At 39.7% G+C, this 27,205-nt stretch overlaps 1 protein-coding gene and 1 long non-coding RNA gene across 5 annotated transcripts in view; one reads left to right on the top strand and one right to left on the bottom strand.

Annotated features, from left to right (window-relative positions):
• LOC117821435 overlaps positions 1-27,205 on the top strand; it is a 48,279-nt gene that overhangs the window by 7,236 nt on the left and 13,838 nt on the right. The window lies entirely within an intron of this gene.
• On the bottom strand, positions 58-25,829 carry LOC117821432 (dystroglycan-like). Of its 3 annotated transcripts, none has more exons than XM_034695688.1 (3): positions 25,811-25,829; positions 5,196-5,764; positions 58-3,927 (listed from the first exon to the last, which is right to left on the bottom strand). In XM_034695688.1, the coding sequence occupies exons 2-3, from the start codon at positions 5,616-5,618 to the stop codon at positions 1,618-1,620; spliced, it is 2,733 nt and encodes a 910-aa protein (XP_034551579.1). In that variant the 5' UTR covers positions 5,619-5,764; positions 25,811-25,829; the 3' UTR covers positions 58-1,617. The 3 variants fall into 3 exon arrangements, with proteins under 3 accessions (XP_034551579.1, XP_034551581.1, XP_034551578.1); XM_034695690.1 differs by lacking the exon at positions 25,811-25,829 and adding an exon at positions 16,870-17,285; XM_034695687.1 differs by lacking the exon at positions 25,811-25,829 and adding an exon at positions 6,914-7,004.

The following is a 27,205-nucleotide window of genomic DNA, read 5'->3' as shown; positions in this document are numbered from 1 at the left end:
CCTTGTACTCTTCCTGTCAAATAAAAAGGGGCTATACACCATTTTTGAGGCTTTACAAATAGTATTACATTTTATTAATATATTTTCATAAAACAAGTTTAAGACTGTATCAAAAACTCAGTAAAAACATTAGATTTTTAACCATTTTTTCTTATGGTGATATCAGATATGAAATGTACATAATTCACATGTTGTGGTTTCCCCATCATATTGAGATAATGCATTATTTTTTTGTGATGGGTGGGTAAACGTTCTTTTGTACCCTCACAAACTATAAAGTCTTTTTTTTTCATGATTGTGATCATAAATCTAGACATACAATTAAAAAATAAAATTATTTCCCACTCTGGCCCTCCATTTCCCCGACTAGGTTTACTGACAAAACACTAACATTATGGAGTTGTTTAATTTCACAGGCACACAATTATGTACATCCCATGTCCCCATGCCTCACCTGAACTGACAACAGGCAGTGCACTAAACATGACAGTGCAACACCTAGAGGCAGAGCAGTGATAATACAGTACTCTAAGCCCGCCCACCCCTCATACTACCACAACCAATCTAAAATAAGACAGTGGATCCACCAATCTTCACCCTTCTGTGATCCACAGCGTTCCATAGGCCCCAACATCATTGTTGTAGCAATCCCACAAGGTTTGCCTTGTAACCACAGACATCACCTTGGCAACAGCAAATACCATCCATCCACAGGCAGGTTCAGTGGCACACACATAAAAAAAAAAAAGTCATTATTTGTTTGTAACTTAATGAGGCTACATCTACAACAGACATGATCAGTGTAATGTCCTTTGTGATTAAGTACCAGAGAAATCTCAGTCATGTGGTAAGCTCAAGGATACAAAAAGACATGTTTCTCCTTATTGGATTGGACTACCACTTACTGCGTTCAATTCTGCGCAAGACACATAGTGCAAGGTTTAACAAGAATTTGCATAAGTGCAAGGATTGCATGTTATTGTCGAGAGGGAGCAAAGCATAGAAGGGAACAGGGAGAGATCAAAGTTGACTAAACAAACAGATTGTTGTGTAAATAAAGTGTTTCATGCTTTCAGTTTGGCATTTGTAATTCATTCCCCTCTAGAAATAACAGGTGCAAAATCTTAGTAAACCTAGCCGAAGGACAGATCAGAGTGATATAGAACTCATAAAGATGAACATTGTGAGGAAGAGCCTCAAGTCTGTTGTCATGGTGACATCTGCTCAAAGGCCCTGTGGGCTTCAGTCTTTCCTGCTTCTTTATTATTTTCTATACAATAGAAATAGTGCGTCATTGAAGGTAAAATTGACTCTTCTTGGCAAAAATAGACAGAAAAGAATATGCAAGAAGTCAAAGAAGATTTGATGGAGAAAAACAGACAAAATCAAAAGGGCAGGAATTACAAACTGTTCCTCATCCGTTTGCCCTGTGCCAGTAGTAGAATCATACGATACAGTGTCTTATCCATGATAGTCAAATATACGGGTATGGTTGCCTGCTCCTCTACTAAGTCAAAGCCAGTTCATTGAACACATGTAAAATTACTCCTGTAGTAGTTTTTGACAAGCATATCCCTACATTGTACCTTCTTTCCAAACTGAAAGCTCTGATGTGCGTTAGGGAGGCACGTAGGGAGGTGGAGACCTGTATGAGGTCATGTTCTTGGGCCGAGAACCTTTGCCTTCAATGGGGACAGTAAATGGTGGAGGGGGCTGGTAAGGAGGGGCATTGGGATCATCATCTTGATAAACAGAGTACTCCTCAAGCAGATCCTGGTTCAGCAGGGTGCTGTGGGGGCCAGCCATGTTCGGGTACTCTGGAGGGGGGAGTGGGGGCTTTTCCTCCTGAAGGATAAGAGGGATGCTGGAGGATGGGGGTGACTTGGAATCATCCAACTCATCTGCAAAGATTATTGGGACTCCTTTCTTGATGAAAGTCGCTTGCTCCTCTATGGTCATCTTCCCTTTGCGCTTCTTGCGGTAGCAGACCATTGCGATGATCCCTGCAATAAGAAGCAGGGCTGCTACCACGACAGCAGGAATGACAGTGTGTAGGTAAACGTCATCAGTGCTCCTTCGGCCTGTCCCAGGTGACGGTGTGGCTGTAGGGAGAACAGGCATTGGCACCTCTCCTGGTGGGATGAATGTATAGCTCTGACATTTATTTGTGCCACGAACTGAGATGTTGATTGGTTTGAATTCAGGCTCCATGGCTTTGATAAAAGCCAGTTTAGGTGTCCCTTGTGGATCAGCAATCTTGTTGCTGAGAACGTTGATCTGCTCCTTTGGACAAGGGCTCTGCTGCAGACTGTTGTTTGTCCATTCCACCACAATGGAGCCACTAGTGATGCTCCTAAGCGTGACTGTGCTGCTGTTGCGATCACCGAGGGCATAAGCTAACTTTTTGGTCAAAAGAATCTTCTTATGGACATCATTGCTTAAACTTCTTGGGTCACCATGGAAACGAGCAGCAAACACAACCGAGGGTTTGTCATTAGAGGACCAACGGTTTACTTGAACCTCAAATGCATCCATGATACTCTTCCCACCCTTGTCAGTGGCTAGCATGAAGTACTCGTGTTTTCCCTCGTGCTGCTCCTCTGGCAGGCCATACAAAAGCTGGATAGTGCTGTTGAACTGGATCCAAGAGGTTTCACTTGCAGCTTCTTTTGGCGTCTTCTTCAGAGTCAAACGCAGATTATCTGTGGTACCATCCTCCCTGTCAAAAAATGTATCAGGGGGGATTTTAACCTCAAAGTAAGTGCCAACCCAGGCATTCACTTGATCGATAGGGTTACGAATGTCCGGGGTGTTATTTGAGTCTGGAGTCAAAGCGAGAGTGGTGGTGCGCTTGGGTGGTTTAGCTGTGGTTGATTTTGGTTCCCGGGGAGCTGGGGTCGAGGATTTGGGCCTCTTGGGTTTCTTTGTGGCGGAGGGTTTGGGTCTTTTGGTGGTGCTTGGTGGTGTTGGCAAAGCGGTGGCCTCCACAATTGTAGGTCGGGTTATGGTTGGCTGAATCGGGATGGTGCTCGTGGTACCCAGTACTCTTGTTGGTTGGGGAGGTCCAGAGACAGGCGTGTGCGCTATCTGATCTCTGACCCTCATTGTGGGCTTCACAGGAAGAGGCAAGGGACCTCGAACTGGGGGAGCAGAGATTTCTGTTGCTGGGGCAATAGAGGGCGAAGTTGGTGTGGGAACAACACGTACATGGGGCTCTGGGTGAGAAGTAGGAGGGAGCAGGGAGGGCACTGGAGTAGGGGTGTTGTACAACTGCCGTCTGACACGTTTCACTCCATGTGGTTTTTTGTTGACAATGTGCCAGCCAACCACTGGGTATCCCAGCCTGGCCGACATGGTCCCGTCCTTGGCATAGGACTGGACGCTGTTAATGTCAGGGATACTGCCCTGATCAAGTTCACATCCAAGTTTCCAGGACAATAAGGCCCCATTCTCCACCACCTTCTTGGCATTCCCTGGTCCAGCCATGAAAGCAGACATGTCAAATAAGCGGTTGTTGACAACAGGGACCACCCTCATGTGCTCCAGAGGCACATGTGAGAACTTTTTCATAATGCCAAGTAAGTTGACCCTCTGCTCAGCAACCATCTTTGTCAAGTCAGCATCCAAGATGACAGTAAGGACAGTGACAGGCTCCTCAGCACCACAGGTGAAAGGCTGGACGCCACTGATGTCAGACTGTAGAGTGAGCAGGGCTGGTTCTGTATCTGCACGTTCTTCTGGGTATACTTCAATGGAGAAGACTGTGATGGGAAACACTTGGCTGCCAGTCTTCTCAATGATCTCTTCTCCAGACACCATGATATGATACACGCCTTTGTCCTGCTCCAGGGCCATGCCTCTTAGAGTGCAACTTTCTTTGTCCCAATATAGCCAGGAGGGTAAAGTATCCTTCCCCATCTCTTTGAGCTACAGGAAATAAAAGAGAAAAACTTTAACATACCAGCAGAATATAAAATATTAGTAAAGTATGAAAGTGAAAATTGTATAACTTCTCTATTACACTAAAATTCAACAAAATTATCTTAAGAAAATTTAGTTAAAATTGAACCCATGATTGGGTTACACTGTGAATCTGAGAGAGCCAAATGTAATGTAGCTATGAAATGTTTGGTAATAACTAGAGAGCTGAATAACTGGTTACATCACAGTTTGCAGTTTTCCATTTCACATGGACTAAGCTTCCAGTGAAAGAGGAGCTTGAAAAAACATGAGGAAAAACGAGGAATGCAAACCATTCAAATACCCAGAGAAAAGCAGAAATGCTTTCAATATCTATCCAACCACCATCCGCCTCGATTTTCCATTCAGCTTATCAAATCTCTCTAAATGTGAACAGGAAGCAGAGTGAGCTTGTATTCATGATAACTATGTGAGTCATCACTATTCATTTTGACTTATTACGGTATGACAGGATATCATTCGGCATCACCACTCGGGCCAATAATAATCTCATCTCATTCATAAGTCAGACGGGAACAAATTGAACCACAGTCAGCTTCAATCAGCAGTTATACAGTGATCAAAACTGAAAGGATAAATACTATGTATTATGTATTTCCACAGTGGCTAAAAAGGTACTCTGGCCAAATCTAGCCCCCTGAAGAGACATTATAATTTGAAAAAGTAGTACATTTGCTACATTAAGACTCCTGAAAAATCTACAATGACTGCTTTTTATTCTCTCACCATAACAGTTCAAATACACCTTAGTTATACACTTGTAGAGTGTACCTAGGGCCTGTTTTTTTACATACACTTACTTGTGCTATGAAAAACTCTGCTTTAAACCTTTCACTGCAAAACCCTGAAGTGCAGCTCTAAGCTTACGGGTTTCATTAAGATTAGGGAATAGTACATAATAGATACAACAATGTAGATTTTTGGGTCAGGTCCATTCAATCGAATAGAAAGACACCTCTAGTGATAAAAAAAAAACTGGGGAAAAAATGCTCTGTCGTTCAGCCGTACAATGAAAAGATCCCTTATACTCCTCATTTTGTCGGTTTGAGTGGCCTTTCATGCTGATTGATGCTGCCCTCATTCATTTGTTGAATAAATTAAACAAAATAACAGCAAGTGTGTAATGAGGATTTCAACCGGCACGGCAGAATACTACAATAACCAAATATTATGAACTCTAAATTGATCTCAATATTAATTACATTTTCACTTACATGGACAGTACAGGTGGCATTTGCTGGTCCTGCAGGAACCTTTAACTGAAACACCTGGCCCACTATTGCAGAGGAGTCAGGGATCCCAGTGTGTACTCCCCCGCTCTTTACAGAGGAATCAGGGAAAGCTGAGGGCGGGCCTTCACCAATCGAGGATGCTGCAGCCTGAAGCTCAGAGAGCACGGAGGACTTCATAGAAGCCTCTAGTTCCACAGGTATCATCTCCACCATTGTCTCTTGCTGTTCTGGCACAGAACCCTGGACTACAGTCACCAGAAGGCTTAATACCAGAGGGATAGTCCTGCACGAAAGTAGCCTGCTCCTTCCAGCATCGCCGCAGCTCATGTCTTTCCTTTTATAGTGCATAGCAATAGGCCTTAGGGCTGCCCAACAGATGTCTGTGAACAACTTAACAGGCCACATGCACTGAAGTCAGTCTGATGATAAGCTTGTTGTTCAGACTCCCTAGTTTTTGGTTGTTCTCACAGATGCGGTGATTTCTCTTTGTTTTCTTCTGTGATCCATGAAGGGGTCTTTGGTAACCTGTTAGACTGCCATGTCAGCCAGCTCTGTGAAAAACAAACACAAACAAACGTGAGTATGACATTTACAGGAAAAAATAACCGCATAATGTAACACATTGTTGGCTACCAAGCAGAAGATTTCAGATTAGTTCGAGTCTGGGAGGAGAAGGAAATGACAACACTTAATTAAACACAGAGACCGAATCAAGTTTGCAAAAAAGACACTATGTATTTCAACAACAAAATAAACAAACAAACAAACAAATTAACTTAAAATAACCATTATGAAGGTGTCCGGACCACAAACAAAAATAAAGATCAACTCTTCATGTTGTCTCTTGTTAAAGTTCAGTGAAAACATACACAATAATAAATTGAGCAGTGGTCGCTCTCTTTGTAAAATGAATTTTTCCACTGTTATGATAAATTGAATCTGTCCATATAGTTCAGCGTGGCAGAGGGAAAAAATCCTGCAATAGTCTGATAGTAGAAGTCAAAAAAGGGAATTCTGAAGATGCTCATCAGTGGAGGGATGGTATTCTGCTGAGAGTTTCATGCAGACCAAGAACTGACTCCATCCTATGTAGCTCGCCATCAAGTTTCACAGTTCATTTGGACAGGAAAAACCTGGCCTGTATTTAAAAAAACCCAGACTTTAGTCACTAGAACAAGTTATCAAAGCGAGTAACGGTGTGGCTCACGGACCTGCAGCAGCTCCATCAATTCAGCTGATCACACTGATTGACGGCAGATGCTGCTTTGATGGGATGCCACGAGCGCTGTGATTGGCGGGTGCCTATCACATGACTGCAGGGGCTCTGATAGTTCGCTGTGAGTTCTTAGGTGTACATAATATGTAGAATATAATTCAAAACAAGACACCTCCTCTTCCTCTTAGCCTGAACAAAGCTGCATATTCTTTATGTTCAACCTAATGTGAAATAGTTTAGGGAGCTTTCAGAATATGATGCTACAGTATAGGGCATCAATGCAAAGCCATTTTTCTTTCTCTTTTTAAAAAGATTCTGCAATATACTTTTGCAGCCTCCAATCACTTCCTATTTGGGATCTTGTGCAGTTTATTTTTGGTTCTATTGCTGATGAGTCATTAGCTCAAATGCCACCAGGATAGTAAGCAATGTGTGCAGGTTCTTTTCCCCTCTCCACTGTCATTACTCTCTATTGTTAAGTTACCTGTCATAGAACTAGCATCAACAGCTGGATAGTACAGGACAGCAAACACGCCTACTTCCCATTACAAAGCATTGTTTGAGATGCCAGTGAAAGAGGTGGATGTCTTCTGCAAAACAGAAAGACAGGATTGCGACTAAGGGGCAAAAAAGGGACAGTGAAAGTTAACTTTACCTCTTATTTAAGTATCTTATCTTGACGGAATGCAGCCCTCAATTGTGATAGACAACTGTAGCTAATCCCACTAAACAGTATTCGTAAGTCTATCTGATGGAGTCTGTTGTTTTCAGGCTTTAGTCAATATCAGAACACTCCTTAAAGTGGTAGATTGATCAGATTCTCTATCATGAAAAATATAGATATATTGATTGATATTAAAAAAGGATCCATTATACTTTCTTTCATTTGCCCCAGCCCTGGTAGATAGTTTTGTTTGAACATCTTACTGTTAAATGCAGATGAAAATATTGGCTTGCAAGTACCTTAACTAACACCCACTAAAACATGTAACTGATGCAGTATGGGACTTCAATAAGTCACTACACAACTACTTATTAAAAGCACAGATTATGAAATATACTCAATCTTCAAAACCATAAGAAAAAAAATGTAAAAGCAAAATTGTACTTTTGACAAAGTTGAGGGTTTTTAGAGCAAATAGAAGAGTGGATTTTCAGATTCTATTAACATTATATTGGTTTGAGAGTTCTAAACATTGTTATTAAAAGGACACGTTGATCTTCTACTAGGAATGTACATTTCAAGTATTCTTCTTGATCGATCTTTGGAAATGATTAAATCATTAAAAGAATGTTAATGTTTTCCATGTAAAAAACAATGCCAAATACATTTTTTCCCCTGAAACAAATTTTCCTTCATGACACAATGTATATATACATTGTGTATATATAGTCCGTTATATATAACTGACAGTAATGAGTAGCTACAGATGATATTGAGGTTTTTAAAACGTTAACACACTGAATATCAACGTGTGGAGCAGGCTCATAATCTCCGTGAACATTCAGTCATAAAAGTGAAGGCTCAGACTTCAACAAGGGAACTGAACAGAAACATATTTCAGACTCACAGTGTCCAGTTTTCTGTCTACTCAATCTTATTGAGAAAAATAAGCATATGAATGTGGTCAGGTGTCAGCCGGAAGCGCAACAGGGTCATAATCATTCCGGCGGCAGAGAAAAAAAGCACTCGTGGAGACCTGTCACTCAGCCGCAGTCCCCAGCTGAGCGTCCCCGCTGTCAGCAACACCTGTAGTCATCTGATTCACATTGAAACATGCTTTAAAATTAAAACACCTCCCTGATAGCTGAATGAAATATGAGACCACATGATGTTTGTTCCACTTGATATAAAATCAAAACAAAAAAATGTGTTTGAGTAAGTTCTTAACAATCAATTAATCCGTACTTGATTAATTGTGAACATCCCTATCTCCTACTGATCTTCACATCCCTGTCATGGCATTTTCAGCTATAGCGATGCTAACGAGATGCACAAGTATCAAAGGTTGTTTGTCTTGGTTGTAAGTTTTAATTAGGTGCCCTGGGGGTTAGAATAAAAGTCTCCATTGTGCCGACCCAGCCAACCCCAATCCTGTAGCACTCAGAAACGGGCAGAGGAGGGTCATCCGATTGCCTGGAATCCTAATGCCTGACTGGCACACAAAGCTGTGACGTCAACCTATACACTTGAAAATACTCCCTGCTTTAAACTGCTTCAAATCCAAGAGGATAGCTTTTACAGAGGGTCTACGTAAATCTATGCCATGATATTATTAGATTTATACAAAACACATCCTTCTGAAAAATATGTTATGCCATCTAATCTACCCTGCATTCAAGAAACAACCACTAAAAGAAAGCTCAGAGCAATGTGATAGAAATGTGGTCAGAGCCAACACAAATGTTGCTATCCAAACATATACATGTATCTACTTTAATATAAAAATGAACAGATGCACAGCCTTATTCAAAATAATCTATAAATTAATTGAACTTAATGAGTGGCAGTCATTATTGAGCCCAACCATGCATGCTCTTCCAGTTAACCATATAACTCTACATAAGGTTACATATAAAGCCAGGCTTCAGAGGAGTGGTTTGCCTTTGTCACTCAGTTTCTCTTTCTAAATCCTTTCTACATCAGTAGGATATTTTAATTTATAACGATAATATCACAATTTTAAATTATACCTAAAATGCTTTTACTGCTGCTGACATGCAAGCACATAGTTTGTACTGTTCCTATGGGAAATTACATTAATATTTAAAAAGGGTCCAAATCCAGAACATTTGTTAGTTTTAAGTTCCAACCGTATGAAGCTGTTTTTTTTGGTTATTTTTTTTACATTTTCAGCACATTTAATGGACTCATTTGCAATTCATGTAGTCAAAAGGTGGCATATTAAACAGTTGGATGACTGTATTTTCCCCTGCTGAATGGAGCAGAGAGATTTTCAATAGAAAACATTGTTCTAGGTGGGAGTGATCAGAATCTCTGTGGGAATTGGATGAAATGGTCAGGAATCCTCCAGATTCTGCACAGACCTCTATCAAGTAGCTCAGGTTGGAGTCAAAAAAAACATAATTAATTAGAACACTACAAAATGTAGAAGCTATTTATGAGCCATAAACTGTAATAGCAGTGTGTTTACCATTATTGTGTTGAATATGCAACCTTTGGTAGAGTTTTAGATGCATGTTTTATCAGGAACCTTTTGCATGTTTCTCACTTTTTCTAATATAGACAATGAAAACTCTTCCTCTGAAAGAGCCTTGTAAGATAAATGGATTTCAATAGTATGAACTGGTAGATAAATTCACCCGACAAAACAATATTGAGCTTTCTGTCTAACAACCAAAATCATTATTATCAATGACAACCACTCAAAGTTTCTGAGGATTCAACTAAAGTGCCATCCTTCACTCCCTTTTCCAATAACTGCCCACATTATTCTGTTTCTGAGGAGACAGGCCAACCCACTTCTTTTGCAATTTGTACGATTTCATCACTAGACAAACTCTTGTATACCAGAGGCGTATACGTGTTTGGTTGCTGTGAGAATCATTGTGTCAATAAACCATCTACTGGTAGTGTGTAATAAAACCTGTGGGCTAATGTATGCAGGACAGAACTACTTAAGCCATGTTGTACAATCAATGGATTATATTTTCAGAGATAATGAGCATGATCCATATCTTTTGAAGGTACACAGTGTTTGGTTTCTGGCTGAAAAGTGGACCGCTATTTAACTACAGGGGACAAGTGGGGTACCGTAACATGTAAAAATCATACAGCACAGTCAATCCAGGGGCATGTCCAGACATTTCTGACTGGGTGGCCCATCTGGGGCACTGACTTATTCAGAGGTGGCCAGGGTACACACACACACACACACACACACACACACACACACACACACACACACACACACACACACAAAGTAATAGCATAAACTAGGGATGCACCAAAAAGAAAATTCTTGGCCTAAACAGAAAAACGAAAATGAGGAAACAAAGAAAACCGAAATTCCGAAATAAATTATTATGCCAATTATTATTAGGGAGACCGGGGACAGTTGTAACAAGGGTCAGTTGTAACACTTGCTCCAATCAGGAACAAGTTAGGAATCACCTGATTCACTCTGCACATGCTCAGTTTAGTCCTTAGGCCACATGTGAAGAAGTAATGCCCTGAAGCAGACACAGCAAAATATGAGGGAAAACATAATTTTGAGGTACGAAAGTAATTTTTTTACTCAAATAATTTTTGCAATTACATCGCCTGCTTTGTAGTTAAACTCATCAAACGTATATCATAGGGATGCTCCGATTGATCGGCCACCGATCATTATCGGCCACCGATCATTATCGGCCGATTTCTGTGAAAAAGTATGTGATCGGTGTATGCCGATCAATGCCTTTCATTGCCGATCACAAAAAACCATCACCTGTAGCTCATACTTTGCAGCCTGCAGCTTGAAGAGAACCTGTGTGTAATGTGCCCCTCCCCCTTTCCTTCACACTGCACAGGCGCGCAGCGGCAAACCACAACAAACATGTCTGCAGTGTGGAACTTTTACACAGTCTGTGAGAGTGATGTAAAGTTTGCATCCTGCAACACATGCAACGAAAAAATACCTCGCAGGGGAAGCACTTTAAAAAAGCTTCAACACAACCAATTTAATAAGACATTTAAAGAGCAAACACTTCGCGGAGTATGGTGAGTTTTTGAGGCTCACGGCAGTGAATGAAAAGAAGACAGCCGGAGCAGCATCAGTCAGACGGCAGCTAACACAGCCCACGGTGGCAACACTTGCCTGTATGAGCGTGACAGTCAGAAGGCTAAGCAAATAACCCGAAAAATAATTGAATTCATCGGGCTAGATGAGCCTTTCTCAGAGGTGGAAGACACCGGGTTCCGCCGACTGCTCTCTCACTTGGAGTCCCACTACATACTACCGGGACGTAAATAATTCATAGACGTAGCGCTGTCAGAGCTCCACCAGACAGTGTACTCTCATCAAACGTCTCCCTAAAGAAGGAATCTCATTCTCTGTAAGTTTCACGAGTTTCAAACATGGCATATTCAGAAAGACGAACTTGTGAGACATATTGTCTTTTATTTATTTGACTTTCTGCACTATTTAGCCTGTTGAGAGCCTTAATGTTTCCAATCTGTTAAAGATTGTGTTACTGATAGCAGGTACATTTAAGTGTTTTTCAGTTGTCCTTTTGACTGAATAGTTGCTGCATTGTGCCTGCAATGTTTTTGTATTTTTCTCTTGAAGAAGAAAGAAAAAACATGTTTTTTTTCTGAATTAAGGTGATTTTATGGTTCCTTTTCCCCCAGATGATGTAGCACTCACCATAACTAAATTGAAAAATGTACAGAAAATCCATGTGATCGGTATCGGTGATCGGCACTCATGGCTGATCGGTATAGGAATCGGCAGCATAAAACCTGATCGGAGCATCCCTAGTATATCATGTTGATTGTGTGTCTGTTTAGCTATCTTTCATTCAGATTGTTTGTGGTAATGTTTTAGCTGTTAGCTGTAAGCCAAGCTAGCTCATCGCTTATGCACACAGGGACAGTTGTAACAAAGTTGCTTGGGGTAAATTGTAACATTTTTTTTCAATGCACTCCAGGAGTGCCTCACACCTCTCACCACTGTCTGTCTGACCCTGACATCAACTAACAAACTAGGCACATACAACATGATAAATGTTTAGATGTTCATGTAGTTTAAGTCCTGAACAAAAAGCTTTCAATATCTTAAGTCATTGTCATGGTCCTTATTTCATAATGTTACATTTCACCCCAAGGTATGTTACAACCAAGCGGCAAACTCCGGTCTCAAACGATGAAGCCAATGCGGAAGTGATATAAACTGCAATACATCGAAAATCCGCTTGAGGCTGGCTGCAGAAACACCGGAAACCACATAGATATGAATGGGAAAAAGACGATCTTTGCAGCATTAATAAACATGTTTACAGCCTGGTTCAAAAAACGGCTTGGCCCTACAACGCTAATCTCTCTAATGGCATACACTGTACGGGGGGTGAATTTTTTTCTAACGTGACGGTTAAGAAGATATTAAGATTATGAGTTTTGCCCAAATAAGGACATGACTGACTTGACTCCCGGTCGGGAACACACAGCCATTGGCTAAGAGACTCACACTACGTCACACTCTGCCTAGTTGAGTTCCGCATTACCAATATGGCTGCCGCCGTCGATTTGCTTCAAAACAGCTCTCAGGAACAGATGGGTGACGTCACGGATACTACGTCCATATTTTTTACAGTCTATGGTTACAACTGACCCGGACTATGGGGTTAATTGTAATATTTCACCCCTTGTATTTGAGATTAAGCCATGCATTTTCTGTTTGTGTTGCACAGTCATTTTCTAGGCCATTTATTAGCAGACACTTGAAGCTCGTTTGTACAGCAGTTGGAACACATTGGGTTAAAAGAGCTAAAAGTTACAGACAAAAAATTTCAAAAATGTTACAACTGTCCCCGGTCTCCCCTACCATTGCATTTATGGCTATGACTGTGTACTAACCTCACTGAAATCAAGGATTTCATTGAACATATCAGACAACGAGGGTGCATGCCCCTCATCTGGTTCTGAGAGACAAGTCCTTTTTTCTGTGCTCTGTTCTCCTTCTTCTCCTGTTGTTTCAGTGATAAAAGTTTTTAAAAAATTTCGGTGGCCGAATTTTCGGTGGATCCCTAGCATAAACCCTCTCTTCAGCTGTTATACTTCTGTGTATAGCTCTTTAAATTTCAAAAGAAACAGAATAGAGTGGGAACATATATTATTTCCAAGCTTGTTTCTCTGAGGACTTAAAAAGATGTCCTAAGTCAGAATGGAAAGCACTAACAAAAGAAAATGTGCTACATTTAAATACAAAGAAAGCGACTGCCAGCCTTTACATATCACAAATACTCAATTTAGTTCTGCCTTTGACAAGGTAAATAACCAGCTAAGGATTTCAAAGTGTGATCTGGGGTGGCCAATCAGATTTCAAGTGGGGCAGGACACCCTGGACACCCTGTGGACACACACTTAAATCAATCCACATTTTGTAACTGGATACACACAAAAAAAATACCTCTGGTTCTCTGTTTAGCTCGTCTGATGATTTGCCACTCATTCACAAAGATATTTGATTGCAATATTGCTTTATATGTACAGCTACAGATATCAATCAGGATATGTAATTGATAAAGCAGCCAGTTTTAAGCATACCCTGATATTGTTAATACATAATAATAGCATTATATGTAAACATTAGGCCGTTTTCTTATTTAAAGTTGAGACACTTAAACATTTAAAGCAATGAAAAAGAAGTTCTGTTTTAAAATAAGTGTCTCTTGTGCTCTTTAAATAACACTGAATTTCTGGAGGGGCGTTGTGCTGAGCTGACACTAACCATATTTCTCAATTTTTCAACATTTTTACTGCCAGTGGAATTATTCACAAAGGTATAATACTCTCCAAGAGAACCAGGTAAATAAAACTGTCAAAACTAAAAGCTAATAACACCCTAAAGATGGATAAAATAGTTCATAATTACAAAAAGTAACAGATTTAAACAGTTATAAAGTAGTTGTATGAAGATGTTTTCATGTCTGGTTTGAAAGTTTCAAACTGCAGACTAACTTCTTTATTTCAGCTGAGTGACAGACTGTGTGATCTTATCATGGTGTAAAGATATAATAAATGTAAATGTCATTACAACCCCTTATTAAAGCGGTTTGATTACCCAGGCCTGAGAAAGTATTGACTCATGTCTCACCAAACCCATTAACCAGGTTGAGACATGCCCCTTGTCTGGCATCTTTAACCACTGAGTCAGTTTAGTGGGATTTTATTCACACACACACACACACACACACACCTCTCTCTCTCTCTCTCTCTCTCTCTCTCTCTGCTCAGCCCTACTCTGACTTTGAAGATCCAAGACAAAAGTACAATAAAACAAAAACTACCCTGACCTTAAACCCTGTCATGTAAATCACAAAAAACTAACTCATCAGTCGCATACAATATGCCAGTTGAGCGTATAAACAAAAAGTATGTTTTGATTGATCTATCAATGTGTGTCTAAATGTAAAACACAAACATTAACATGAAAATAGGTTTTCCCTATAAGCTTAATTTAATTCAGAGGGAGACTACACCTCACCTCGGGCTGTTGTTACACGCATGTTGAAAAAAGGCAACATCTAAGCATCAAAGTGAGCTCTCTATAATGTGGCCCAGATTCTATCATGTTATCATTTCAGTGTGTTATTCACAATCCAATTAAAAAAACATATTATTAGAATTATGAAACGTTTTAATAAGTCAATTTGCACTTTTCAACAACAAAACAATATTAAAATGAGGCATGTGCATAATATAATGAGGATATGTCATTTGAGAATAGAAGCAAACATTCAATGTATGGCTTCACAAAAGCAAAGGGATGAAGCTGCTGTGCCTAATGTGTCGCAGATTGACCCTCAGGCTTTAAAGGTAAATTAAGTATTTTATATTGTGTGTTTGATGACATTATGTCTGCCTATGCAGTGTCTAAAAATAGAGCACACCTTTCCCCCATCAGTAAAAACAATAATTTCATATTGCTGATGGTGGGGATAACTCAGCCTTATTGTTATCACCATCACTTTGCACATGTGCAGTTATGTGGCCCTCCTGCTAACACAGAGATGCAGTTTTTAATTCCCAAGTCGTAAAACAAAGGCTGTAAAAGGTGTTATTTTCAATACTTATTTGGGGGGTTGAGTATAAAGCAACGTGTTTGTTTTCCACCAAGCACTTATTAAAACCTGACTGTTTTTATCACAAGCTCTTTTTATATATGTGGTAAACAGTAGAATGACACAGGCGTGAGTGTGGGGAATTGCTGCCCATTTCACGCTGCATTACTTGGGGGGGACACAAACGTTTATAACCATGATATCCATGCTTTCTGCAGTTCGACAGTAGTTAAAACTTGCAAACCATCAAAAATAATTAGGGCTCTGATGCACAGTGGCACTCAGGGCCAATTGAATTGACGTACCACATCCAGCAGCCTCCAGATAGTTCATGAGCTGAATAACAAACATATCCACAAGACAAGCTTGCTTTGCGATTGGATGTTTCCCTTGTGTTTCCCCTCTTACGCTGTTCGACAAAGTAATGAAATATGCGGTGAGATAACCAAAATAGGAAAAAAAAGGGCCTATAGGCTGAGTGAAAGTCTAGCCTTGGCTTCATGACCTGACAGCAGCTCGGTTAACGGTAAAGGGAAACTTCTGTAGTCTATCAAAACCTGGTTTTGGAAATAAAGTAATCACTTCTGTGTGTGTGAGTGTTTTGAGTGAGTGAACAAATTCAATGGGTGAAAGCCTAATCTCTGCTCTGTAAAGCTTCCCACCGACTGAAACTCTGAAAATTGGCAGTAGTTATGTTGTATTGGCTGATTTTCTTTTAAGTCCTGTTAAATGACTTACATTTCAAGCTGCTAACATTAATGATGATGGGAGTACCAACTCGTTTTATCATGATGGTTAAGGAAAGGAACTGGAGCTGCTGTAAACTGGAGCTTATTATAGTAATGTTAATTAGGCTAAACAACCCCTCTACAATACACAGCCCTTTACATTAACCCTTGAAGACCCCGTGGTTGATGGCAACACACATCTTTTATGGTGTTTGCTGTCACATAACACTGTTCAGGATTGAATGAGTATAGTGGGCCACAATATCCAGTTAATGTCTTGTAGCTAGCTTAGCTAACTAACCCGGCCTGTTCCACTTGGCCCCGTTTCCATCGGTAGACGAGGAGGCCTTTGTATAGATAAACCACATCTACGGCATTCAACCTTGATAAATCATTTAGATACCAACATTAAGTAAACGTTATGTTAATGTGAGTGTTGATTTCTCACCCTGCCCCCCAAAAAACAAGAGCTGCAAATGCTCTGAGTGTCTGCGTAAAAGGACTTTTTCAGCATCTGTGTCGCGCAAAAGATGCACCTGTTTTATTCTAGGCGGAAACAAGAAGCGAGGTGCTGTCGGGGCATCCACATCACTAATCTAACTGTACTCACATATTACAGCTCACATTAGCAGTAAGCACCCCATGACAAGCTTGTTTGTTGTACTAACCCATAAAGGGGGGTGTTAAAGGAGCTAAATCCCTCACTTTGGAGCACTAAAGTCGGATAAGAACGAGCAGGCTGAGCTAACTAACCAGCTAACGTCAAGAGAGAAAGCTGGAGACAAAAATAACCCGGTTACATGTCCTGCCAGCAGACAGGACTCCGTGCTTATGGTGTAAATGCGTCGAGTTAGCGAGGATGGCGATGGTGGCATTTAATAAGCATGGTACCCCTGCAAGAGCGACAAAACCCAGAAATGAAACTGACCTTGTTAGCGAGCTAACGTTAGCTAACTCTCGCCGTGATGTCTCCTCCTCTTCTTGCAGAAGAGCGCCGCGGAGACTTCCAAAATGCCATTAAAACATCCGTTTCCCCCCCCTTTCAATGCCACGGGGAATATATGTAGGGTATCTGAGCACAGCCAAGGGAACAGATATCTCTCTGGTGTGGTGAGTGTACGGATAGTTCGCCGCTCTATATTGTAATTATGTCGGGTATAGCTACCCCTCCCTTCCCTTGCTGCTGCTGCTGCTGCTGCCTCTGTCCTCTTCGCAGACAGGTCTACAGGTTGAGGCCAATCGTGTGTACCAGCATGACTCCGCCTCCCTGTGCTTTGGAGACATGCAGGTAAAAAGATCACTGCTGGTACAGTTACCCAGCGTTGTAATGTGCTTTAGTTGAGTCGGATAAACTCACAACAAGGGGAGGAAGTAGCCTAGCCTATACTTAATGATGATGATGATGATGATGAAAAGCAGGCATCAGCATCTACATTCAAGCATTCGACTTGGTGCCCTAGGCAAGATTTAGACTGGTGCCCCTTGTATTGTAACCAGTGGTGGACAGTAACGGAGTAAATTTACTTGAGTACATTTTTTGAGTATCTGTACCTTACTTCAGTATTATTTTTAGGGAAACTTATTACTTTTACTCCACTACATTCAGAAGACAATTATTGTACTTTTTACTCCACTAAATTTCTATCAGTGCTCTAGTTACTCACTACTTCTGCTTTAAAGTCAGCTCATGAATTTCTTTCTCTTTTCTGAAATCTGATCCCACGGTTGAACGTGGAGTAAACACAGAGCAAATTTCACTCAGATCAGGCAGTTCATGTAGAGGTGGTAATGATGCCTATAATTCTCCACCTGAGCACCCATGACCATATCTTCAGCCCGTGTTAGAGGTTTTTTAAATGAAGAATGATACGTATTGTTTGAAATGTTCTCCTTGTTTCTGCTCAAACGTACAAAAATTCACTGTCAAACCTGAGAAAGCGTGTTGATCTACGTAACGTTTGTTTCATTCCAGATGAACATTTCAAACTAAGTTGTCTGTGCTTGGAGTAACTTAGTTTCTGTTTTTATTACATGGTATAGTTTTTAGAGATTTCAAGTAATGGTTTCTAAATAAACATAATGTAACAGAATGTACTCCTATGTATTCTTGACTGTCATCATGCTTTGTGAAAATACAACGTTTTGAGATATATTAAAATGTACTTTGAATACTTCAGCATTTTTAAAAGCAAGTATTCAGTACTTTAACTCCAGTAATAATTAGACAGAGCAACTTTAACTTGTATTGGAGTAATATTTGACCTGGAGTCGCTTTTACTTAAGTAATGAAGACATGAACTTTGTCCACCACTGATTGTAACCCACTCCAACAATCACATCACATATATATACACTGAAAGACAACTGACATCCAGCTTTATGTTTTACAGGTTTCCTTTGTTTTAAAATAAAAAATAGCCTCTAAAAGAACATTAATAAAATGGTACTAACACTGATATTTAGCAGGAAAATAATTATACAATTTAAATATGCATAATGTAATAGTAGTAGAAATGATTCAGTCATTATATAACACAATAATTTTCACAGTGCAGACACAGTGCAAGCAACAGTAATGTATTAAGTGACGACTGAAAAGGCAGAAGCAAAATTCTTATTTAAGCCTAGCCTACATTTTATATCTAATTAAGCTATCAGTGTAAGGAAAACAACAACAACAAAACAAAAAGAAGTAAATCATGAACACTTAAAAACTTTAAAAACAGATTTGCATACCATTATTTTTTTTAACCAAAAGTGAATCACAAGATTTTAAATGTTTACTGGCATCATTCCGCAATTTATTCCAAAATTAAATTAGATAAAACAATTTTGTTTTTACTATTATCTTCAAATTTCCTTCCTCACTCATTTAGCGGCGCCCCCTTTGGATGGCCGGCGCCCCTAGCATTTGCCTATACTGCCTATGCCACATTTCATAGGTAAAAGTTAAATGGAAAAATCCAATCTATTTATGGACTCAAGGAAGTTGTGAACAATGGGTGCTTTTATAGGACATATTGTTGGTCCATTCATATTTACAGGACAAACAGATGTCCTTGCTCCCATGTTACTTTGCAGGGTCATCAGCCCGCATGGCCACAACCTTCATGGTCTTATCTCCATCCATGCATAGACATTACTCATATTTGTATTTTTACAATACAGTAAACATTGCACAGATAGTAGATTTGCTGTTTCAAGTCTGTGGTTCAAAGTCTCACAGATAAAATTAGTGCTTATCACATTTGACAATTTAAAGCTGGTAGATGTTTCTAAAGCAAAAGTCTCCCTCAAAGGAAGTTTTATTCAAAAAACAGATCTCCTTTTGCCTTCATTGAGTCCTTTATCACAAGTTTATCAGTGAGGACTACAGAGAATGAGCCTTCTTTGATCCGACATAAAATCAGTACAGAATAACATGGCGCAGGGCAGTTTGCAACAACAGGAATTAAACAAAGCAATAGATAAATATAAAAAGGCATAAATGTCCTACATTCCCCCATAACCTTGCTTTGTAGCCTCTTTAGCAATGCAAACTTACAAACTCATGGAGGGAGAGTATCTGCTGAGCGGGGTCTGTTTTATAGAAACATGTCTTCATAATGGTCTACAGAGGCTGCTCCCCTGTAGGTAACAAAAATTAAAACATACCCCTCAAGAGATCTTAACAATGCTGTGTCTGTGCGTCATGGTTTAATTTGTGGTTTTATTGCAACAGATTGTGTTGTTACAAAGGCACATTATTGCAAACAGTGTGCAGCACAGTTGTAAGATAACCCCTCTGTGCCCTACAACTTATCAATAAAATCTCATTATATCGGTCACTGAACAGGTGTTGTTTGGTAAGGTGTGTGTATGGAATGTGAGAAATGTTTGTGACTAAACAGATGATCCGCTGCTCATGTTTTCTAAAGACAAAACTTTAGTCACATGGCTCAGATGGGCATTCCCATTCTAAAGGTTATATTTGTTCAAAGAACTGAGCTGGAATGATTAACAACAGTGACTCATTTTCTGTTTGTGCAGGTGAAAAATATGTCAGCAATACAGCTTATCTTTCAAAACTTTGTCGACCCCTCCCCTAACTTTGTCAACATAAATATCCTATATTGACTCAAGTATCAGCAAAGTCTTGTGTGAAAATCAAACTTCAGAGGAAAAAAGCATCTTCCCTTTTAAGGAGATCTGTGGGACTTTATTGACAAGGTGTCTGGGGAATCTTAGTACAGACGGCTTATCAAAGAAACATGCTGCACACTGTTTGCATTTGTGCATTTGCATCAGTGCATCGATGTCTCACAGAAACACTTGAGTGTTAGATGAAGGGGAACTGGGATATTAGTCACAAGATGAAAGCATGTGCTTGTTTAGGGGTTCAAAGGTTCAAGGATGAAGTAATGTCAGGTGAAATGCTTAGTGCAGAGTCAATGTTAGTCATTTTACTGCTAATAGTATCATTTAATACTTTTACTGTCTTTGATCAAACTAATAACATGACAGTAATGGTAATTTTGTATATCTATTATGAAAGTATTAGTATATTCCATACATACTGTATGTAGTTAATATTGTTTTTTGGTTCATTCATTCCACTTCCTGGTGTCGCTCCCTAAAGAATCCTTTAGATTACTTTGTTTCACCTTGACAACTTTGTATCTTCCCCTTTTTAAGGTGAAACAGATACAAACAAAGAAAGCTTATAGGGATGAATGGTTATACTAGCCTGCATTATTATGCTTTTAAATAGGGCACAAGATCTTTTGGGAACAATACTTGAAAGAGGAAGACACAGCTTAAAGAAAGAGGAACCATCTCCCAGACTGGCGGAAAAAAGTTGAAGAAGGGAAGAGCAGCACAGTGAAAAACAACTAAAAATGAAACAACATTCACGGAGGCCATTAAGCTGCCAAATAAAACAGTGGAAATGGGCATTCTTATGATTCGTTTTGCCAACAAATGATTAGATGTCTTATACTCCAGAGAAAATATTTGCGTGAAATATGTGGTGCCATTTATGTAATGCCATCATCACACATTATCATAAACTATAAACCGTGCAGATATCTTGGGGCAAAAATGAACTTGGTGTTCATGGCAACGGAGGAACGGCCTTCACGTACTAATAAATCCCTCGGCCAGCATGATTAGGATTTTAAGATAAGAGAAACGCAGCCTGTCTGTAATAGTTCACAGGCCTGTCAGTCATCTGGGTCCCTCTGACTCTTTGTTCACCCCTGTGAGGCGACAGCTTGAAAAAACAGCATGCATGTAATATCTGCATGTAGATTTGAGAGAATAGACTGGAAAATGAGTCTAAATTAAGCTGCTATTCAGAATGAATATGCACAGCTGATGAAATTCCTCCAGAATATGTTTCCTAATACATGCTGCATGAATTCCTTTTTTAATCACATTACATTCTGAGCCATTAGAATCTATTGTTTTGGTAATTGTGTTATACCTCTTGAACATACTATCAGCACAAACATAATGTCTAAATTGTATCACTGTCAACTGAGAAGAATACACATATTTCCTCGCCATTCCCTCATCCTGTTGTTTACACTTGAGGCAAATTATAGATGAGGGATTTTCATCAGGCATGCATCACACGGCTTTCTTTTTGCCTAAACACACAATACACGAAAACACCTGCAGGCCTACTAGACCATGATAGCCCCACCGCGGAGGGGCTTTCATGTGATTGCACATATCAATCTGGCTCTTGATGTGCGAGCACAGAGTGAGAAACTGAGCAGATTATGAATCAGCTGACTCCCCACATTTTCTTCCAAGTGACTTATTAGAAGGGTTATTCTGAGCGGACTGTTGGATCGCTGAGGGGGGGTTGGCTGAGTAGTGAGGCCCTCAATGGAGCCAATTTCCCCTTCTCCCACAGTGGCAGATTACTTCAGACAACCACCCTCGGCCTCACTCAATAACAAAGGGAAAAATCCTGTTTGCTTTTTTATACGCCGTGCTCACAGATCCATCTTTTTCACCACCAATTTTTGTCCCAATCATACTTTAAAATGTCTCCCCTCTGGTGGTTCTTGCTTTCTGTTCCTACCTAGAAAGGGAAGGGCCTCAGTAGTTTGAAGGGACATTTCATCAAGAACAAGAGGAGAACCCTTTAAAGAATGCTTCCGTGACACACCATTCACCTATTACAAAAGTTTCGGGTTTTGTCCTGCAGTGAGTGTCTGCTTACTCCGTCACTTGTTATGTTGAGCTGATAATAGAACAGGAAGAAGGTGGATTTCCTTTCAGTGCAGAGTGAGCGTGGACCACAGCACTGTTCCTGTTTGTGCCAGCCCCCAGTTATCTGTTCTGCTGCTCAGCACAAATAAAGTATTCCAAGACGGGTACCATCATCACTTTTTGTAATCTAAGTCTTGCTGATAATTTGAAAATTACACTCTGTAATTAATCCACCATCTTAGACCCCAAAGCAATTACAGGAGATTGGTCATTAACTGGTCTGTAAGTTTAACCAGTAACAGATCAAGCCACCCCATTACTGGTTACACACACAACTCCTCCACAGACCTCCTGCTAAATGGAAGTCTTAGGAGAAGCCTCCGTAAGCTCTCTGAATGGGTAATAGTTTTGTTATCACGGACAAACAGGCATAATGACTGGGAAACACATCAAGAGGATGTCAAATGTAGAACTGGGAAATGGAATGGCCACTGAATGACCCCAATGAAGAGCCAAAATCAAATCAAAACGCCCTCAATAGCCCCTAAATGTGTGCTGTGACTCTTGAGTAGTCGCCTGGAATATCTTTGACCCAATCCATCAGAGTGGAAATATGATTACACTGTCCTAGGTTTCAGTCCTCTAAGAACCTTTACACATTTAAACTATGCCATCTTCATCTGCCAGCTGTCATCTTTTCCTAATGTGGCTCAGTAACGTAATTAAAATAATATGTCCAATAGCTATGACCTCATAAACATACTGCTTTATTGAATTATGACTTTAAACTTTATCCACATGACAAAGTTACCAGAACAAAGGTTATTAATACATCAAGGTTATAATGGCAGGATGTTTGTCTGAAACACCATCCTTATTTTCAGCCAGATGCCAATGTCTGTCATCCATTCACCACTTTGGTTCAGACCAAGGTTATTATAGTTTTGCATTTTTCATTAGTTTTTATTTTTATTTGTTTTAACTTTTTGTTGTCAATTTCAGTTTAGTTTTAATTCGTTTTTAAAGCAGGTTTGCTGTTTATTTTAGTTTTTGGTTTTTTTTGAAAATGCTTCCTTTTAGTTGAGTTTTTATTAGTTTCAGTATTAGTTTTAGTCTTTTTCGTAATATGAGTTAGTTTTCAGGGGTGAGATTCAAAAAGGTCAGGAAAGGCATTGTGTAAGCTTCCTCCTGCTTGTGATGTTCCTGCGTATGTACTGACAAGCAGCTATTGGATGCATCAGTGTTTTCTGCCTTACGGTTGTGTAGGGCTTCATCATGCTGCCTGGCCGAGGGTTAGCTTCTGTTTCAGGGGAAGGGCGCTGGGCGCTCTCCCTTGCCTTGACAGGGTAAGCTAGGTTAGCCTTCTTGTGTAAGCTTTTCAAATGGACTTTAAGACTGGTGAGATTTTTACCCTTGAGAAATGTTCCGCATGTTTTATCACCTTCCACTGCAACGCCCTTACTCCTATCAGAGACACAGTCATATTCAAAGTAATCCCAAATGGAGCTCTGCCCCTTTCTCCCGACTTTCGCTGCCATTAACGCTCTGCTACCAGGTAAAGTGTGGACTGCTTGTGCGACTGTGCCAACTGAAGTGAAACTGGCAGAAAACAAAGAAACAAAAAATTAATATCCACTCAAAATACTGAGTGAGATAGATTGACAAAGACGAAAACTAAAGACATTTCTCTATAATTTTAGTTTATTTTAGTTTGTTTTGTAAACTCACAATACAGTTACAGTTATCGTTTTTGTAAAGCCTCGTTTTTCTTTTTATTTCAGTTAACAAAAATGTTTTTTCACCTCTCGTTTTCGTTATTTCGTTACTTTTCGTTAACGATAATAACCTTGGTTCAGACTAAAATATCTAAAAGACAGCCATACAATTTCGTCCAAGCATTCATGGTCCTTAGAGGGTGAACCTTTCTGACTCTGCTGATCCCCTGACTGCTCCTTGGTACAGACCTTCATGTCCTCCATTGGCTAAATCATAAAAACTTTCAAACTCTAAATCAGGATATTACGAAAGCAAATTTTATATTTGTCTTTTCCTTATTTTATGGTTATTGTTTTATGGTTGTTGTATGTAGTGCTACCAAGAACATTTGTTCCTGCTCATAAACATCAGAAGGTTGGTAGTGCCACTGTGGGCATGTTAGCATGCTGACATTAGCACTTAGCTCAAAGCACTGTGGTGTAGTGATTAGTTAGTCAGACTTCATTGTCCTGGGGGGGAAATTCTTTGTCACAGCACTGTACATCACATTACTCACAACATCACGCAGCAAAGATAGAAATACATGAAGTGCTCCACTACCACAACAACAACAACAACAACAGGCTAAACAACATGAAAACTAGAGTTGTTATTGTTTAGGGAGTCACCTTGTTTAGGTTGTCTGTAATCTCTATGAGCAGATTCTGTGTATAGATGCAACACTTTTTGTTTATCACTCTTTAAACAGAAATGTGCAATTCAAGCTAACAAGCCGCTCTTTGGCACCTCCTCTCAACTCCAATTTCATTCTAGCCTCTCAATTTGCTAATCAGACTGTAAACAATTGCAATGCGTGGAAAAGAAGTCTTAAGCTGGAGTCCTTCATCGCTAACGGTTTGCTACACCAGCTGCCCAGAAGAGTTGGCTGTCTCTACCAGAGGCCATATTGTCTTCTGATGATTACTAATTATGTTCCAAAGAATTGAGCCTCCATGGTTGCTAGTACTGGCCATAGCATGAGTAAGCCCATCTGCACATCTGGGATCTGTACCGGGCCCAGAGGACATAATAGTGAAGTGGAAATTGTGTTAGTTTGTGAAATTGATTTCTGAGAGGTTTGGTGCGGGGAGACTGAAAATCTTGGCAGCCGTGTTGATTATGTGTGTGCGAATTTGACCCAGTTTAGGAGAGAGGTTTGTTTCTGGAGCAAGTTAAAGAAACAGGTGGAGCAGCGGTAGCTGCAGCAGGATGGGTTAGGTGCTCTGATTTTTAATAATTAGTAACTGAAGCTGGACTTACTATCCAGTGTGAGTCCAAGACATTTAATACGTCGACCATTTCAGCTGTTTCAAAAAGAGGACAGATTTGATTTTGATTTCTTTATTTTGAACATGTAAAAAGAAAATAGAAAAAAAAACAGACAAGTAGAAATGAAGAAATAGTTAAACAAACATACAAGAAAAAAAGGAATAGTTATACAAAAGAAACAAAATCAACCAGTTCCATTAACAAGCACTGAAACATTGACTTTACATGTGCGAAAAGGAGTATTAAAGTAAAATGTTTCAGTGCTTGTTAATGGAACTGATTGATTTTGTTTCTTTTGTATAACTATTTATTTTTTTCTTGTATGTTTGTGTAACTATTTCTTCTTTTCTACTTGTATGTTGATTTATTTATTTTTTACTTTTACATGTTTGAAATAAAAACATCAAATCAAAATCAATTCAAAATCAAATCAAAATCAAATCAAAATCAAATCAAAATCAAATCAGAATCAAATCAAAATAAAATCTGTCCTCTTTCTGAAACAGCTGAAATGGTTGACGTATTAAATGTCTTGGACTCACACTGGATAGTAAGTCCAGCTTCAGTTACTAAGTTTAAAACATCAGAGCATCCAACCTATGGATCCTACAACAGGGAGCTGGAGTGAGTAGCACTTTTACCTCTGTCTTTAATTGAAAGTTGAATTGAGGGTGGCTACACTCCCAGCCCCAGATGAAGTCTCCTTCTGTGTTGCGATTGTCCAGAACTGATTGGTAATCTGTGAGAAGAGCAAGAATTAGATGTGTCGTCACAGTGTTTGAGGTAGGTGGTGGCGGGTGAGTGGCTGGTGCAATCTTCAATGTAAAGCATTCAGACTCAGCAAACAACAAACAGCTCTGCTTTGCTTTTAAGTTGGCAGTCAGAGGTCAAGTTCTTCAACTTATCTGGTAAATTTCTTTCTCCTGCGACTGACAAACAAACTCAACATCGCAAAGGGACACCAAAATACTAAGGCCTACACAGACCCATTGTTTTGGACGGATTCGCTTACAAGACCAGAGTCTGTTTTTGGACTTTGGCTCTCACTCGCTCATAAGCTTAGTAGGTGTGTGCTCATGACCAACTTGCTGTTCAGCTCATGAGGAGGTGCATGTTTCATGCTGGGCAGCTCTTGAATGAGTCTGTTGCTGTCAGTGGTTTTCACTTCAAATTAGGGGATGTCTGCAGGGAGGCTGTCTGAGTTCAAAGTTAACCTCTACCTATGCACAACTTGTTGTGAAACCACAGAGGAAGGATTTTGGATTCACTTTTGCTTGCTAAGCAATTAAAACATCCACTTTATAGAGTCATTTGTATAGATTGACATGTTTAGCTATCAAACATCCCTAAAGCCTCAGTACAGCCTAGCAAAGCTGCTAACACATGTGCAGATATTTTAGCATCGATATTTAATACAATCCCTCAAGATAACCAAATAGGGCGAGCACACTTATCCTTAACTCAGGTAGAACTATAGATATAACTGTGTGAAAGAAGATTATTATAAATAATGAAGTGCTGAATTTAGTTCTTCAATAAAGTGAAAAGTAAAAACCTAGAGGCTCTTATGTGTTCTCACAGTCTGAAGTGAAAAGGTGCTCTCTGAGACATCTATTGGTTTTGCTCTGCAGTGTAAAATCCTCACTTCAAATGAAATATTACATCTTAAAAATTCTTCCTCTTACCAAAAAGAAATTCATTATACTAAAAGTAATGACTATGTGCTCCAATTTGTAAACTATCAAATCAAATATTTGTGTTAAAATATGTGGAGTTGAAGTAAAAAGTTGCCTGAAAAGCATTTACCCAGGAAAAGTGCAGAAACTGAAAACTTCACTTAACTTTGTTTCCTCTTACCTTTGTAGTTAATCTTACATGTAAGGCTATACAGCGGGCGGCCTACATATCTGGGAGCGACAAATCTCTGCACATAGAGACAAGCCTGTTCAGTGTAACTTGACGCTCGGTCCTCTCCTGTTACCTCTCTGCTCTAGATAATCATCAGCCCTTGTTTTTTCCTGCTCTCAGTGGGCTAA

The sequence above is a fragment of the Notolabrus celidotus genome, chromosome 11 (assembly GCF_009762535.1).
Source record: "Notolabrus celidotus isolate fNotCel1 chromosome 11, fNotCel1.pri, whole genome shotgun sequence".
In the NCBI taxonomy this organism is placed as follows: Eukaryota; Metazoa; Chordata; class Actinopteri; order Labriformes; family Labridae; genus Notolabrus; species Notolabrus celidotus.
Note: the sequence above shows the minus strand (reverse complement) of the source record. Positions and strands in the feature narration are given on the sequence as shown.

Coding starts and splice junctions, on each gene's coding strand:
- LOC117821432 (XM_034695688.1), bottom strand. CDS start 5,618: ATGTGGCCTGTTAAGTTGTTCACAGACATCTGTTGGGCAGCCCTAAGG. Junction 3,928..5,195: donor ATGCCACCTGTACTGTCCAT/GTAAGTGAAAAT, acceptor TATTTCCTGTAG/CTCAAAGAGATGGGGAAGGA.